Genomic DNA, 18,063 nt, shown 5'->3' with positions numbered 1-18,063 from the left:
TGTTGAGTCCATGGAATATTTAATATTTTGCCACAAGTTGCGGGAAAATTACAAACTTTTTTTTTTTCACAAAGTTGTCACTAAATGATATATTGCTCACGCATGCCATGGGCATATGTGAAATGACACCCCAAAATAAATTCTGCTGCTTCTCCTGAGTATGGGGATACCACATATGTGGGACTTTTTGGGAGCCTAGCCGCGTACGGGGCCCCGAAAACCAAGCACCGCCTTCAGGCTTTCTAAGGGCGTTACAGTTTTGAAGGCCATAAAATGCCAAGATGGCACAAACCCCCCCCCAAATGACCCCATTTTGGAAAGTAGACACCCCTAAATTTAGGGGTACACTAGTGAGACTAGCTAATAAATGGCGGGTGCCCTGAAACTATAAAAAAATAACTAACCAACCAGCGTCACCTGTAACAGTTATATGGTGATCACTGGTGAAAGGGTTAACTAGGGGGCAATCAGGGGGCTTTATGCGGTAGTATATGGGGGTCCCTGGTGCTATAAAAAGCTGCGGCGAACCTAAATACCTACCTGCCTAACTAGCGTCACCTGTGACACTAATACAGCGATCAGAAAAATGATCGCTTATTAGGCTGGGTTCACACTGGAGCGATGCGGGAACGCCACAAATCCGCGGCGGGTTCCCGCATCGCATGCCTCCCGGCGGCAGTTCACACTGCCCTATGCGAACTGCTGGGAGTGTCAGTGAAATGTTAATGACACCCCCAGATCTGTTCGCATATCGCAGTGCGATCTGCAAACTCGGATCGCATGGTGTGAACACCCATGCGATCCGATTCTGCTGCGGACCAAAAAAAGGGTCCCGTGCGAGTTTGCGGCGGGTGCGGCGGGTGCGGCGGGTGCGACGCAAATTCAGCCATACTATCTGTATGGCTGAACTCGAATCGCACAGAGATCGGATGTGATTTGCACTGCAGTGCGGTGCGAATCACATCCGTTCTCATAAACCGCTGCAATGTGAACCCAGCCTTAGTGACACTGGCGATGGGGGGTGATCACGGGGTTAAACCTTTATTGGGGGGGTTAGGGGGGTACATTAGAACTAAAGGGGGCTAACCCTAACTGCCCTAACAGTTATTACAGTCACAAATGACACCAATGCAAAAAAAAAAAAAAATGCAATTGGTGTCACTGTGACTGGGGGGGCAGGGGTAATTGGGGGGGTGATCGGGGGGTGAAGGGGGGGTGTGAGTGTGCCTGGCATGTTCTACTGTGTAGTGTCGTGTTGGTGCAACTCACCGATCCTCTCTCCTCGGTGCCGGAACGAAAAATACCGACACGGAGGAGAGATTACATCACTTCCTCTGCCTGTGTTTACATTACAGGAGAGGAAGTGATGTCACGGAGCATTTCCATTCGTCGGGAGCGATCGCGAGGGGGTGGCCATGAATGAATGGCCGCCCCCTCATCCCGGATCGCTCCCGAACGAATACCGACCACCGCAGGCACCGGGGGTGGCCCGATCGGACCCCCCACCCGCGGGAAGGCAGGGACGTACAGGTACGCCCATATGCCTGCCCGTGCCATTCTGTCGACGTATATCGTTGTGCGGCGGTCGGCAAGTGGTTAATAGTCTGTAGTACACCTATAAAGTAGCGCATTTTCCTGTGTTTATAACAGTACCACAGCAAAATGAAATTTCTAAAGGAAAAAGAATAATTTAAAACTTCTCGCTGCTGTAATGTATTGTCAGGTTCCAGCAATATAGATGAAAATCATTGAAAAAAAATCATGGTTTCTCCCCCCAGTACATTTTGGTATGCTTCTGGTATCGATAGTAAGAGGAACCCCACCCCCCAAAAAGAAATGCGTGGGCCCCCTCCCAAAATCCATACCAGGTCCTTCAGGTCTGGTATGGATATTAAGGGGAACCCTGTGCCAACATTTTTTAAAAAATGGCATAGGCCCCCCAAAATGCATACCAGGCCCTTCAGGTCTGGTATGGATATTAAGGGAGACCCTGCGCCAACATTTTAAAAAATGGCGTAGGGGCCCCCCAAAATCCATACCAGACCTTTTTCCGAGCACGCAACCTGACAGGCTGCAGGAAAAGAGGGGGGATGAGAGAGTGCCTCCCCTCCTGAACCGTACCAGACCACTTGCCCTCTGATGTTATGTGATGTCACGTAATGTCAGAATGGGGCGGGGTCACCCGTTTACATCACCGGGTGGCCCCACCCTCATCTAGGGAGGCAGAATTTTTCATTTTTTTTAATCAGGTTGCCGCACGCTGTGATCGAAGATGGATGGACATAGCGGGACAGTTTTTTTTTAAATAAAGGACTTGTCCCAAATTGTCTGTTGTCATTTTTAAAATTTTTACACTTCTTGGGTGAATGTGTAGGGGTACAATGTACCCGGTACCCATTCACATGGGGGGGTGGGATCTGGTGGTCCCCTTCTTAAAGGGGCTTCGATATTCCAATAAGCCCCCCAGCCCACAGACCCCCACAACCACCAGGCAAGGGTTGTGAGGATGAGGCCCTTGTCCCCATCAACATGGGGCCAAGGTACTTTGGGGGCAACCCCAAAGCATCCTCCCTATGTTGAGGGCATGTGGCCTGGTACTGTTCAGGAGGAGGGGCGCTCTCTTGTCCCCCCTCTTTTCCTGGGGCTTGCCAGGTTGCGTGCTTGGGTAAGGGTCTGGTATGGATTTTAGGGGGAACCCACGCCATTTTTTTTAACATTTTGACACAGGGTTTCCCTTAATATTCATACCAGACCTGAAAGGCCTGGTATGGATTTTGGGGGGACCCCCACGCAATTTTTTGGGTGCGGGGTTCCCCTTAATATTCATACCAGACCCAAAGGGCCTGGTAATGGACTAGGGTGGAACCCATACCATTTTTTTCATAGATTTTTATCTATATTGCTGGGACCCGACGATACATTACAGTCGCGGGCAGTTTTAAATTACTTTTTTCCTTTAGAAATTTAATTTTTCTGTGGTATTGTTATAAACACGGGAAAAATTTGCTACTTTACAGGCATACTAAGGACACTCCCAGGCACAATATTTAAAGGAATATTTCATTTTTATTGTTTCACTTTAAGCATTATTAAAATCACTGCTCCCAAAAAAACTGCTGTTTTTAAAACTTTTTTTTTGCATTGATACATGTCCCCTGGGACAGGACATGGGACCCCAAACACTTTTTATGACATTAACTTGCATATAAGTCTTTAAAATGAGCACTTTTGATTTTTCATGTTAGTTTTGCATAGACTTTAACTTCGTTTCGCGGTTTTTGAATTTACCACGAATGCCGCATATTGTTCGCTGTTCGACTTATGTTTGACTCAACATCAGGCTCATCCCTACTCTCTACATTATGTAATATGCAATAGTGTCCCCCTCCCTCCAAACTCCCATTCCTATACCCCTTTTTTCACCCAAAACCTCATACGTATATCAACCTCACTCCAGCCCTCTCCCCTATTACTGCACTTAGCATCTCCTGCTCACATGCTTACATATCCTTCAGAATACTGGGGCATGTGCGTTCATCAAAATCTTGCTTTCATCTTACTTGTCTCACCCTCCGGCTTCTCCTAACATCTGGGGATATTTCACCCAATCCTGGCTCTCTGCTTTGCAACTTTTACCCCACGCCCAGCTCGGACTCTGGCATCTCCTTTTGGCCCCACATCCAATTACTGTAGAAATCTATCCACCTTCCCCCTCATTCAAAAATATGCTCCTTCATAGCTAAAAGCAAAAACAAGCTAATAATTCACACATTCCTTATCTGTCACCTTGACAATTGTAACTCTCTCCCCATTGACCTACCTTAAAATAGGCTAAGCCCCTTCAGTTTATCATGAATGATGCTGCCAGAGTTACCCACCGTTCCTGAAGCTCAGTCCCTGCCACCCTTCTCTACCAGACCTTTAAGTGGCTTACGTTTGACCAACATATAAAATCTAAAATATTAACAGCAACATGCAAAGCCATTGACAAATCTGCCCCCAACTGCATCACTAACCTCATCTTAAAACATCACCCAAACCTTCCTCTTTGTTCCTTCCAAAACCTCCTGCTCTGTAGCTTCCTCAGAACCTCCTCCATGGTCAGCTCCTGGACTTCTCCAGAGCCTCTTCCATCCTCTGGTACAGAGCCTTGAAAAAGTATTCATAACCCTTGACATTTCCACATTTTGTCATGTTACACCCAAAAACGTAAATTTATTTTTTATGGGATTTTTTGTCATAGACCAACACAAAGTGGCACATAATTGTGAAGTGAAAGGAAAATGATTTTTCAAATTTTTTGCAAATAAATATGTGAAATGTGTGGCGTGCATTTGTATTCAACCTCCTGAATCAATAATTTCTAGATCCCCCTTTCACTGCAATAACAGCTGCAAGTCTTTTTGGGGATGTCTCTACCAGCTTTGCACATCTAGAGAGGGACATTTTTGCCCATTCTTCTTTGCAAAATAGCTCAAGCTCTGTGAGATTGGATGGAGAGCATCTGTGAACAGCAATTTTCAAGTCTTGTCATAGATTCTCAATTTGATTTAGGTCTGGACTTTGACTGGGGCATTCTAACACATGAGTATGCTTTGATCTAAACCATTCCATTGTAGCTCTGACTGTATGGTTAGTCTCAAGTCTTTTGCAGACTCTAAGCCCTTGTACACACGGTCGGACATTCCGACAACAAAATTTTGTCCGAAACTGGTGTTGCATACACACAGTCGGACAAAGTTGTAGGAAAAATCCGAACGTTACGGAACGTGATGACGTTATTTCGTTACGACGGGACTACGTTCAGACTAGTAGCAAATAGCTTTGGTCTAGGAATTTGATTGGAGCATGCGTGGCACTTTGTCCGATCGGAATTCTCTACAAACGATCAGACAAAGTCCGATCGGATCATGTTGTCGGAAAATTTTATAGCCCAGTTCTAAAACTTTGTCGGTCGAATATTCCGACGGAAACAGTCCGATGGAGCCCACACACGATCGGATTATCCGACAACACGGTCCGATCGGACATTTTTCATTGAAATGTCCGACCGTGTGTACAAGGGCTAAGAGGTTTTCTTCTAAGATTGCACTGTATTTGGCTCTATCCATCTTCCCATCAACTCTGACCAGCTTCCCTGTCCCTGCTGAAGAAAAGCATCCCCACAACATGATGCTGCCACCACCATGTTTCACGGTGGGGACGGTGTATTTAGAGTGATGTGCAGTGTTCATTTTCTGCCACACACATAGCATTTTGCTTTTATGCCAAAAGGTTAAATGTTGGTCTCATCTGACCAGAGCACCTTCTTCCACAAGTTTACTGTGTCCCCCACACGGCTTCTTGCAAACTACAAATGGGACTTCTTATGGCTTTCTTTCAACAATGGTTTTCTTCTTGCCACTTTTCCATAAAGGCCAGATTTGTGGAGAGCACAACTAAAAGTTGTCCTGTTGACAGATTCTCCCACCTGATCTGTGGATCTCTGCAGCTTTTCTAGAGTTACCATGTGCCTCTTGGCTGCTTCTCCTTGCCTGGCATGTCAGTTTAGGTAGATGGCCATGTCTTGGTAGGTTTGCAGTTGTGCCATGCTTTTTGCATTTTTGGATGATGGATTAAACAGTGCTCTGTGAGATGTTAAAAGCTTGGGATATTGTTTTATAACTTAACCCTACTTTAAATGTCTCCACAACTTTATCCCTGACCTGTTTGGTGTGTTCCTTGGCCTTCATGATGCTGTTTGTTCACTAAGGTTCTCTAACAAACCTCTGAAGGCTTCACAGAACAGCTATATTTATACTGAGTTGAAATTGCCCACAGATGGACTCTATTTACTAATTAGGTGACTTCTGAAGGCAATTGGTTCCACTAGATTTTAGTTAGGGGTTTCGGAGTAAAGGGGGCTGAATACAAATGCACGCCACTCTTTTCAGATATTTATTTGTAAAAAAAAATTGAAAATCATTTATAATTTTCCTTTCATTTCACAATTATGTGCCACTTTGTGTTGGTCTATCACATAAAATCCCAATAAAATACATTTACATTTTTGGTTGTAACATGACAAAATGTGGAAAACTTCAAGGGGGTATGAATACTTTTTCAAGGCACTGTACTTCCTGCCTCAACTCCTATGACTATCCCCTACTTTGTCTGCCTTTACTATCTGCCTTTAAGTGCTGGTAAAACCATCGATGCTATAAATACAGAATACTTTATTAATCCCAAAGCGAAATTGGAAAAAAACTTAATAATAATAATAATATCTCTGACAGTTTTTCACAGACTTATCTCTTGTCCAAGTACCCAACAAACTATTATGCCCTCCAGGCAGTCAATAAAATTGTTTAAAGCTGGCCCTGTAAAAAAAATAAAAAAAATAAAATAAAAAAGGTCCTTAAGTGCACTGTGTTGCGACGCCAGACACAGTGCACCTATGGGAAGTGCCACGTCTGCAATCGTGTTTAGCCCGCCTTGCAGTGCTTTCTGAGGCGTGAGTAGCTTCCGCCCATTCGTAGTATATATTACTATGGCCGGGCAGTTTGATTGACATCTGAGTTGATGTCACTTCCTGTTTTCTCTCTCCAATTGTGCCCAGGAGAGAGGAAACAGGAAGTATGAGAGGACGGACCTCTCCACAGGAGACACCGCTGGAGAGGACAACACACTGCAAGGTAAGTAAGGGGGAGGGGGGTTTGATGTGAGGCTGCTGCAACTTGGTGGGACACATGCTGCTGCAACTTGGTGGGACACATGCTGTTGCAACTTGGTGGGAGTCATGATGCTGCAACTTGGTGGGACACATGCTGCTGCAACTTGGTGGGACACATGCTGCTGCAACTTGCTGGGACACATGCTGCTGCAACTTGGTGGGACACATGCTGCTGCAATTTTGTGGGATGCATTCTGCTGCAACTTGGTGGGACGCATGCTGCTGCAATTTATGGTGATACATGCTGCTGCAATTTGGTGGGACACATGCTGCTGCAACTTGGTGGGACGCATGCTGCTGCAACTTTTTGGGACGCATGCTACTGCAATTGATGGTGCCACGTGCTGCTGTAATTTGGTGGGACACATGCTGCTGCAATTTGGTGGTGACAAATGCTGTTGCAATTTGGTGGTGACACATGCTGCTGCAATTTGATGGTGACACATGCAGCTGCAATTTGGTGGTGACAAATGCTGTTGCAATTTGGTGGTGACACATGCTGCTGCAATTTGATGGTGACACATGCTGCTGCAATTGATGGTGACACATGCTGCTGCAATTGATGGTGACACAGGCTGCTGCAATTTGGTGGGACACAGGCTGCATTTGGTGGGACACAGGCTGCATGTAAGGAGGGACTCCGCTGGGGGCACCTGATGTAAGGCAGGACTCCGCTGGGGACACCTGATGGCATCTGGTGGCAGGCAACGTGGCTAGTGACACGTTCAGGGCTCCCACTGATTATGCATTATGGGGAGTTGAATGATTTCATTTTATATTACAATGTTATAATAGAAATAATGCGCTTCAATCAACCTGACACCATAACAACCATGGTCCCGGGATGATTGAAGTGCTAACACCAGGTGTTTGGAATATCTTTATCTGCTGATTGTTAAACTTTCTAGAATACACATATTTCTATTGTTGTGTAGGATCTGGGCCTGCTGTCCCTCCATCCCTCTCTCCCTCCGTCCCTCGTTCATCTCAGACACTAACCACACCACCTTAGGGCCACGCCCACTATTTAGCTGAAATAACGCCAATTTTCACCAAGTGGGAGGGGTCAAAAGGAAGGGCGGGGTCTGGCACCCTCCCATCCTAAAACTTCACCAGCCACCACTGTGTGTATGTGTTTGTGCATTTGTGTGTGTGTGTGTATGTTTGTAGGGGACAGGGATTGTCGTCTTACCTTTTAGAGAAATGATTCCCATATGTTCTAGCCTCTACATAAAATTACTTGATATAAATGTAATTGAAATGATTAAATAATACACTTATTTTCATCTTATTAATTAAATAAGGTTATTTTAGAACATCAGTTCCGGCAATGAAGGCACCATGGACAAGAAGTTTGGAGCAGGTTGCCATTGCAACAGGGACATTCTTGTTGTTGGTGCCCTTCACTATACAAAAAATTGAGGGTGCCGCTTCTAGCTATAGTAGGTCCTTGTATAATGATAACCGCAGGGTGTGCAGGCAGAGAAAGAGGTTGTCTCAGCTTCATTGAAGCCAATGAAGAAGGAAAAGAAGTCCCCAGAGCTGCACATCTCACAAAACCCTCATGTAAAGAGTGAAAGCAGCCTCAGCCTAGACTCAATCCAAAGCTATGCCCCCGACATGTTTTGCCCTGCTTACAGGGGTTAGTAATGAGAAACACATGACTAAGCCCAATGGGCAAGGCAAAGCATATTGGGGTTGGATGGAGTCTAGCCTGAGGCTGCTTTCACGCTTTACATGAGGGTTCTGTGAGATATTCGGCTCCCAGGAATTCTTCATTGGTACACTTCCCTGCCCTTTACACTCTACTCATGTCAGATACCAGACAGTTGCACTGAAAGCCAGGGTTGCCAAGAGAGAAACTCATAAACCCTGTAACTGTCCAATGAAGAACCTTAGTTGGGTGCTATATGAAAAGTAAGACAGTTTGCCCAAGCTCAAAATCCAGTGGCAAGTCAGGGCATAGAGGCAATATACAGTATGTCTGGTACAATGTCATGGAAGTCTCTGAGTCCGGCTTTGTGAAGTATGTAAATAACATTATGAAGTATGTAAAAGGGCATTATTCAATTTAGGTCAAAGCTTTACAATATCCCTTATCTGCATAGGCAGTTTTTTGGTAAAAGTGAACTAACCCTTTAAATAAAATAATAACCCCCAATACTCTTATCTAATTGTCAGTTTGTTAGGTCAGAAAACATTTGATTTATTTTAATGTTACAAAATGTACATGTTATGAAAAACACTATATTGCCATAAGTATTGGGAAACCTGCCATTACACGCACATGAATTTTAATGGCATCCCAGTCTTAGTCCATAGGGTTCAATATTGAGTTGGCCCACCCTTTGATGCTATAACAGCTTTGACTCTTCTGGGAAGGCTGTCCACAAGGTTTAGGAGTGTGTCTATGGGAATGTTTGGCCAATCTTTTAGAAGTGCACTTGTGAGGTCAGGCACTGATGTTGGAAGAGAAGGCTTGGCTCACATTCTCCACTCTAATTCATCTCAAAGGTGTTCTGTCGGGTTGAGGTCAGGAGTCTGTGCAGGCCAGTCAAGTTCCTACTCCCCAAACTTGCTTATCCTTATCTTTATGGACCTTGCTTTGTGCACTGGTCCAAATCATTTGGTGGAGGGGGATTTGTTTGGCGATTGCCAGGAGAACAGTACTTGCCTACCTTCATTGTGCCATATGTAAAGTTTAATAAAGGGGGATTATGGCGTGGGGTTGTGTTTCAGGAGTTGGGCTTGACCCCTTAGTTCCAGTGAAGGGAACTCTAAGCCCTTGTACACACGGTCGGAGAATCTGTCGGAATGTGTCCTATCGGACCGTGTCGTCAGATAATCCGACTGTGTGTGGTATGCATCAGACTGATTCCGTCCGAATCTCCGTCCGACCCAATTTTTCAACATGTTGGAAATATTTCCCGACCAACTGGGCCGGACGGACCTAATCCGATCATGTGTAGAGCATTTTCATCGGACCAAGTGCCACGCATGCTCAGATCAAATTCCTACATCAAAGCTATTGGCTACTAGCCTGAATGTAGTCCCAACATAACGAAATTACGTCACCGCATTCTTGGCAACCACTAAATCAGACAACTTGGCCCCACCGTGTGTATGCAACAGTTTCGGACACAATCCATCGGACTAAATCCGACTGACAAAATCCAACGGATTTGGTTGCCAAAATCTCCGACCGTGTGTACGTGGGCTTAGCCCTTGTACACACGGTCGGAGATTCAGATGGAATTTGTCCTATCGGACCGTTTTGTCGGATATTCCGACTGTGTGTGGTCTCCATCGGACTGTTTCCGTCGGAATATCCGACAGACCAACTTTTCCAACTTGCCGGTAAAATTTTCCGACAAAATGCTCCGATCGGACATACTCCGATCATGTGTAGCCTACTCCGACGGACAAAGTGTCACGCATGCTCAGATCAAATTCCTAGGCCAAAGCTATTGGCTACTAGCCTGAACGTAGTTCCGTCGTAACGAAATAACGTCATCACGTTATGTACAATTGGATTTTCCGACAACTTTGTCCGACTGTGTGTATGCAACAGTTTCGGACAAAATCCGCCAGACAAAATCCAACGGATTTGGTTGTCAGAATGTCCGATCGTGTGTACAAGGGCGTCAGCATACCAAGACATTTTGGACAATTTCATGCTGCCAAATTAGTGGGAACAGTTTGGGGATGGCCCCTTCCTGTTCCAACATGAGTGCACCCCAGTGCACAAAGCAAGGTCCAAAAAGACATGGATGAGTGAGTTTATGGTGGGGGAACTTGAATGATCTGACATCAAACTGATAGAACACCTTTGGGATAAATTAGAGTGCAGACTGCAAGCCAGGCCTTCTCATCCAACATCAGTGCCTGCTCTCACAAATGCGCTTCATGAAGAATGGTAAAATATTCCCATAGACACACTCCTAAACCTTGTGGACAGCCTTTCCAGAAGAGTTGAGGCTGTTATAGCTGCAAAGGGTGGGCCAACTGAATATTGAACCCTACGGACTTTTTCAGGCGCTTTAGCGTTAAAAAAAGTCCCTATAAAGTGCCTGAAAGAAGCCTCATCTGCAATCCTAATGTGAAAGCCCGAGTGCTTTCACACTGAGGCGCTGCGCTGGCAAGGTGTCAAAAAAGTCCTACAAGCAGCTTCTTTGCAGCGCTTTAGGAGCAGTGTATTCACCCCTTGAAATCAATGGGAAGTGCCTGCAAAACGCCTTGGCAGCGGCTCTTTGTGGGTGCTTTTAACCCTTCGTTTGGCCACTAGCGGGGGTTAAAGTGCTTGTAAACCCTTACAAACCACTTTGACCTACAGGTAAGCCTAGATTAAGGCTTACCTGTAGGTCCAAGAAATATCTCCTAAACCTACACAGTTTAGGAGATATTTACAAAAAGACAGGCACCGCTGTCTACAGCGAATGCACCATAAACAGCGGCACGCAAGCGCACTGAGTATACCGCTGCAAAAAGCAATATGCCGTTAGTGGCGGCTCCGGTGCGCATGCACGGGAGTGACGTCATCGCTGCTCCGGCACTGTGAGTGGCCGGAGCAGCGATTACCCAGAAGAAGATGGATGCTCCAGACTACAGGGGACAGCGGTGACATCGCTGGCTCCTGTGTCAGGTAAGTGACACATAATGGACTACTATGCGATGAATAGTAGTCCATTATGCTTTACCTTTGCAGGGAGACAAAGAGGAAGTAAGCCCATCAGGGTTTACTTCCTCTTTAAAAGCACCCTGCCAGCGCCTGAAAAATGCTGGTAAAGCGCCGCTAGTTGAAGTGCCGCTTTACCAGCTTTTTTTTGGCACTGGCAGTGTGAAACGGCTCTTAAAGCACTTGGGCTTTCACATTGCGATTGAAGATTAGGCTTCTTTCAGGTGCTTTTTTTTTTTAACGCTAAAGCACCTGAAAAACGCCCCAGTGTGAAAGGGATCTAAGCCATTAAAGTAAAGCCGCGTACACACGGGCGGACTGTCTGGCCTACTTAGTCCGCCGAAACACATTTCAGCGGACAGTCCGCTTGTGTGTGGGCTTCAGCAGACTTTTTCAGCGTGCAGTCTGGCGGACTAAGTATTTCGGAATGTTGGAAATACTGTCCGCTGGACTCGCATTTCGGCGGACAATCCGCCCGTGTGTGTGCCAGTCCGCCGTACTTTTGAAATGAGCAGACTTTTCCCGCCCGGAGAAAAGTCCGCTCATTTCGAGCGGGTATCCAGGTAGGCGGGGCCCACGACGGAGACGTCGCTGGCCCCGCCGCCTGGTATGGACTTAAAGGGGAACCCCAACGCCGAAAAAAAATCGGCGTGGGGGTCCCCCCAAGTCCACAACAGACCCTTGTCCGAGCACGCTACCCGGCCGGCCAGGAAAGGGGGCGAGCGAGCGCCCTCCCTCCTGAGCCGTACCAGGCCGCGTGCCCTCAACATGGGGGGGTGCCTTGGGGAAGGGGGGGCCGCGCGGCCCCCCCACCCCAAAGCACCTTGTCCCCATGTTGATGAGGACAAGGGCCTCTTCCCGACAACCCTGGCCGTTGGTTGTCGGGGTCTGCGGGCAGGGGGCTTATCGGAATCTGGGAGCCCCCTTTAATAAGGGGGCCCCCGGATACCGGCCCCCCACCCTATGTGAATGAGTATGGGGTACAATGTACCCCTACCCATTCACCTGTGAAAAAAAGTACAAAAAAAACACAACACAGGGTTAAAATATTTTATTGCACAGCTCCGGGGGTCTTCCGTCTTTGGGGGTCTTCTCGCCGGACTCCTCCGCTATCTTCTTGTAGCTCTTTTGCTAGCGGAGGAGTCCGGCTTTCTTCCTCGCCGCCGGCCTCTTCTCCCGACTTCGGGGGTCTTGTCCCCCTCTTCGGTTCTTCTGCCGGGCCACCGCGCCTTCTTATAGCTCTTTTACAGGCGGTGGCCCGGTCTTCTGTCGCCGCCGTTGCCGCCGTCGTCGCCGCCTTCCGTTCTTCTTCTTCTTCTTCTTCTTCTTCTTCTTCTCCAGGAGATGTTGCCTCGACGATCTCTCCGGCCGGAATGCCAGGGACGCGCTCCGCTGCCACTTATATAGGGACAATGGGGCGGTGTCACATGGCTTTATGTCACATGGGTTGGTCACATGGGTTGATGTCACATGGGGACTATGACATCGTAAGGGGGCGGGGTCACCATGTGACCAACCCATGTGACATAAAGCCATGTGACACCGCCCCATTGTCCCTATATAAGTGGCAGCGGAGCGCGTCCCTGGCATTCCGGCCGGAGAGATCGTCGAGGCAACATCTCCTGGAGAAGAAGAATAAGAAGAAGAAGAACGGAAGGCGGCGGCGACGGCGGCGACGGCGGCGACAGAAGACCGGGCCACCGCCTGTAAAAGAGCTATAAGAAGGCGCGGTGGCCCGGCAGAAGAACCGAAGAGGGGGACAAGACCCCCGAAGTCGGGAGAAGAGGCTGGCGGCGAGGAAGAAAGCCGGACTCCTCCGCTAGCAAAAGAGCTACAAGAAGATAGCGGAGGAGTCCGGCGAGAAGACCCCCGAAGACGGAAGACCCCCGGAGCTGTGCAATAAAATATTTTAACCCTGTGTTGTGTTTTTTTTGTATTTTTTTTCACAGGTCAATGGGTAGGGGGGCCGGGTGGGGGGCCGGTATCCGGGGGCCCCCTTATTAAAGGGGGCTCCCGGATTCCGATAAGCCCCCCGCCCGCAGACCCCGACAACCAACGGCCAGGGTTGTCGGGAAGAGGCCCTTGTCCTCATCAACATGGGGACAAGGTGCTTTGGGGTGGGGGGGCCGCGCGGCCCCCCCTTCCCCAAGGCACCCCCCCATGTTGAGGGCACGCGGCCTGGTACGGCTTAGGAGGGGGGGCGCACGCTCGCCCCCCTTTCCTGGCCGGCCGGGTAGCGTGCTCAGACAAGGGTCTGTTGTGGACTTGGGGGGGACCCCCACGCCGATTTTTTTCGGCGTTGGGGTTCCCCTTTAAGTCCATACCAGGCGGCGGGGTCAGCGACGTCTCCTTCGCGGGCCCCGCCTACCTGGAGACGCGCTCGAAATGAGCGGACTTTCCTCCGCGTGTGTGGGCGAGTCCGTTCATTTCAAAAGTAGTGCGGATAGTATGGCGGACTTAGTCCGCCGTATTAGTCCGCTCAAAAAGTGCCGTGTGTGGGCAAGTCCGTTCATTCGAAAGTATGACGGACTGTCCGTCGGATTGTCTGACGGACTAAGTTGGCCAGACAGTCCGCCACGTGTGTACGCGGCTTTAATTTGCGTGTAATGGCAGGTGTCCCAATACTTATGACAATATAGTGTATGTGTGTATTATGAACTATGAATTATGAATTATGAATTATGTACATTTATGAATAGTGTTGTAATTGCATTGACCATATTCAGTGTTTCCTAGACATGTATAAAACTGATAGTCTTTTGACGTTTGAAATGAAACACAAATTGAACTTGAGCAATGCAAACTGTTGTCATTATTTGTGTAATCAGCTTCAGTTTTCTTTATTTCATATCGAATTCAAAGTTAGTCAGTTATGAACTTTTGAACTGGAAGGAATGTTTGTGGTTTAATTTGGTGGCTTTTCCTGTGCACAATTTTTTCAAATGAGTTTCCTCTCATTTTAAATACATTTTGATATGTTATGTTAAGGTAGCAGCTTTTTCTAAGCATGCTCAGAACATTTAAATACCTATGGCTTAGTTCCTCTCTAGTGGTTGGCTCTTTATTTCCTTGTATCATACCGAAAAGGACATATTTGCAAGTAAAAGCATAAGGAAAATACGAGAATAGGAAAGTACAATTAATTAATGGAAAATATTTTCTTACCACATTCAAGAGGACATACAAAGTGACATCTAACTCCACCGTGGTTTTTTTCTTCCAATTTAGCACAGGCCTCACGGCCTTGTTGTATCCATCCATCAAATAATTAACAAGCTTTCCATAAGTTGCGTTGTTCATTTTTATCTTCTCTTTGGAGGTTTCTTGGCCTTTTATAAAGGCAATCATTATCATTATCATATTATAGCAAACAAAATAAACTATTTGCAGTCTAAGGGGTTGATTTACTAAGGACTAATAGGCTGAGGAATTGTCAGCCTAGCTTACTGAATAGGCTGGAAATTTCGTTGGCAAAGAATACCCAATCACAAGAAAGGACAAAAAACTTTTTTTTTTTCCTTGCGCATGATTAAATGATAAAAGTCAGCAAAGCTTCACCTTATTCACTAACTTAAAGGGGTTGTAAAGGTTTTTTTTTTTTTTTCTAAATAGGTTCCTTTAAGTTAGTGCATTGCTGGTTCACTTACCTTTTCCTTCCATTTCCCATCTAAATGTTTTTTTTTCTTTGTCTGAATTTCTCACTTCCTGTTTCTCCTTAGTAAACTTCACACCATCATCCGAGCGGTGTTTATATATCTATCTATTTAACTATCTATGTATCTATTCTACATATCTTATATATCTTATCTATCTCAGTATCCAGAGCAGGTTTTTTTTTTTTTTGGAAGAGGCCCAATGTTTGCCAACAAACTGCTTTATTTTTTATTTTAGGTATAGTATTTATAGGTAAATAAAATTCCTTGGAACTAACATTAAGCACTAACACTCTCAGAGGCTTTAAATTGATTTGTTTCCCCCTATCATTGGCTATTTGCAAATTTCAGAAATTTCCATTCTTCAGATGCTTTGCCTATTTTATACAGTTCTCCTGATTTGATTTTCAATATATCTACCAGAGTTCTGCGTATGTGTATTTGTTGTCGTATTTTCTGAAGTTATTTATACGCAGGGATTCATTCTCTAAATTAGGCTGTTTGCTTGTAAGCCCTTGTACACACGGTCGGACATTCTGACGGAAAATGTCCGATCGGACCGTGTCGTCGGATAATCCGACTGTGTGTGGGCTCCATCTGACTTTTTCCGTTGGAATGTCCGACCAACAAAATTTGAGAGCTGAATATACAATTTTCTGACAACATGATCCGATCGGACTTTGTCCGATTGTTTGTAGAGAATTCCGATCGGACAAAGTACCACGCATGCTCAGATCAAATTCCTAGACCAAAGCTATTGGCTACTGGCCTGAACGTAGTCCCGTCATAACGAAATAACGTCATCACGTTACAAATGATCAGATTTTCCGACAACTTTGTCCGACAGTGTGTATGCAACACCAGTTTTGGACAAAATCCGTCGGACAAAATCCGACGGATTTTGTTGTCGGAATGTCCGACCGTGTGTACAAGGGCTAAGGGAATTTTCTCTTAAAAGGGTTGTAAAGGCTAGTTTTTTATTTTCTAAATAGGTTCCTTTAAGCTAGTGCATTGTTGGTTCACTTACCTTTTCCTTTGATTTCCTTTCTAAATGTTTTTTTTCTTTATCTGAATTTCTCACTTCCTGTTTCTCCTCAGTAAACTTCACACCATCATCCGAGCGGTGTTTAGTCAGCCAGAACAGCTTACTGAGGAGGAACAGGAAGTGAGAAATTCAGACAAACAAAACAAAGAAAAAAAACATTTAGAAGGGAAATCGAAGGAAAAGGTAAGTGAACCAACAATGCACTAACTTAAAGGAACCTATTTCGAAAATAAAAAAAGAACCTTTACAACCCTTTTGAGAGAAAATTCCCTTACAAGCAAACAGCCTAATTTAGAGAATTAATCCCTATGTATAAATAACTTCAGCAAACACGACAACCAAATACACATACGCAGAACTCTGGTAGATATATTGAAAATCAAATCAGGAGAACTGTAAAAAAATATGCAAAGCATCTGAAGAATGGTAATTTCTGAAATTTGCAAATAGCCAATGATAGGGGGAAACAAATCAATTTAAAGAATAACAAAAGAAAATAAAACCGTTCTGAGACCCTAAAAAAAGGGGGGGAATTTCTTTCCTACTTATCAAGCAAGAAAAAATGTCAAGCAAGAAAAAAATATTTTTCAAATAAATATCCAAGAAATTAATCTTAAAAATAAATACAAATAATCAAAAAAAATTAAAGGCTCTGAGAGTTTTAGTGCTTAATGTTAGTTCCAAGGAATTTTATTTACCTATAAATACTATACCTAAAATAAAAAATATAGCAGTTTGTTGGAAAACATTGGGCCTCTTTCAAAAAAAAAAAAAAAACAAAAAAAAAAAACCTGCTCTGGATACTGAAATATATATGATATATAGGATAGATAGATCGATCGATCGATCGATGGATAGATGGATAGATGGATAGATGGATAGATGGATAGATGGATAGATCGATAGATCGATAGATAGATAGATAGGTCAGATAAACAAAGATGGACATTCCAAATGCTCAGGCCAATATATTTTAACCAGTTTGTCTCTCCCACACAAATGTGCAATTACATTATATATTCACATACATATTTAAAAGTTACTTACCCCTGCAGGCTATGAAAAGACATATAGTAAAAAGAGTGGGGTACATCCAGGCCATTCTCGTTTGTGGTCCTGCTGATGCCAGTCACCAGCAAATTCAAATAATTTTGCTATACGTTTGGGTGATTGATGTAATTTTTTTTAGTTGTTCTTCTGGATCCTAGGTCTGTTATTTCAGAATCGATCCCTTTACTCTCTCCTGAAAACCTTAATAACCCTTCATTACAACGATTGTTATAAATATATTCTGTTCTTTAAAATCCATTAAATAAATTTTTTTTTTTTTTTGTTCTCTTAATTTGTGTTTTCTCTTCTTTACCTGCTCACTTTTCTTTGCCCGTTCACATCTTATTCCTTTCCCCTTTGCTAATTGTTTTGTGTCCGGTCCTTTCATATATATACCTCAACCACAGACATAATTTCTCTCTTCTGAAAAATGTTGCCCTGTAATGACTCAACCCCTCCCTACTCATCATTGGCACCTTTAGGTTCACTTGATTGTAATAATCACTCAGAGTGGTTTTCAATTAGCTGAAATTTAAAAGCATCTTCCGCCAATCTACAAATGTAAGTACTTTGTGATGTAAATGCAGTAATGGCTTGTAGTAATGAAAAACAAAAAATAGGTCTGAAGAATTTTGCATTTTGTTTTCCTAGGATACAAAACAGGACAAATATGATACAAAGAAAACTCTCATATTCTGTTCTTTCACTACCTGTTAAAAAAAAAAAAAAAAAAATATTTTTTTTTAAATTTATTCTTTAATGAAGAAAGTTCAGAAGTTCTTATTACTGTCTATGATCCTGTTTCATAGATAGCCCCTTACTTATGACAGTAGTTACCAAACCAGGGCATGTGAAAAAAAAAGAAATGTTACAGTACATATTTGTCAGTTTTTGTTGAGCGATACATTTAGCCCCACTGAGGCATATA

General features: G+C 44.7%; 1 protein-coding gene across 1 annotated transcript in view; it reads right to left on the bottom strand.

Moving 5' to 3' along the window:
- LOC143934483 (5-hydroxytryptamine receptor 3A-like) overlaps positions 1 to 17,536 on the bottom strand; it is a 61,322-nt gene extending 43,786 nt beyond the window's left edge. The window contains exons 1-2 of the mRNA XM_077458141.1: positions 17,133 to 17,536; positions 14,553 to 14,716 (exon numbers count right to left, since the gene is read on the bottom strand). Of these exons, the coding sequence (XP_077314267.1) occupies positions 14,553 to 14,716; positions 17,133 to 17,187 (219 nt within the window). The 5' untranslated portion in view covers positions 17,188 to 17,536. The remainder of the gene's footprint in view (positions 1 to 14,552; positions 14,717 to 17,132) is intronic.
- Between the last annotated feature and the right edge of the window lie 527 nt (positions 17,537 to 18,063).

The sequence above is a fragment of the Lithobates pipiens genome, unplaced genomic scaffold (assembly GCF_037356315.1).
Source record: "Lithobates pipiens isolate NorthernLeopardFrog02 unplaced genomic scaffold, aLitPip1_a1.2 Scaffold_27, whole genome shotgun sequence".
Taxonomy (NCBI): Eukaryota; Metazoa; Chordata; class Amphibia; order Anura; family Ranidae; genus Lithobates; species Lithobates pipiens.
This window is presented reverse-complemented; position numbering and strand designations above follow the sequence as displayed.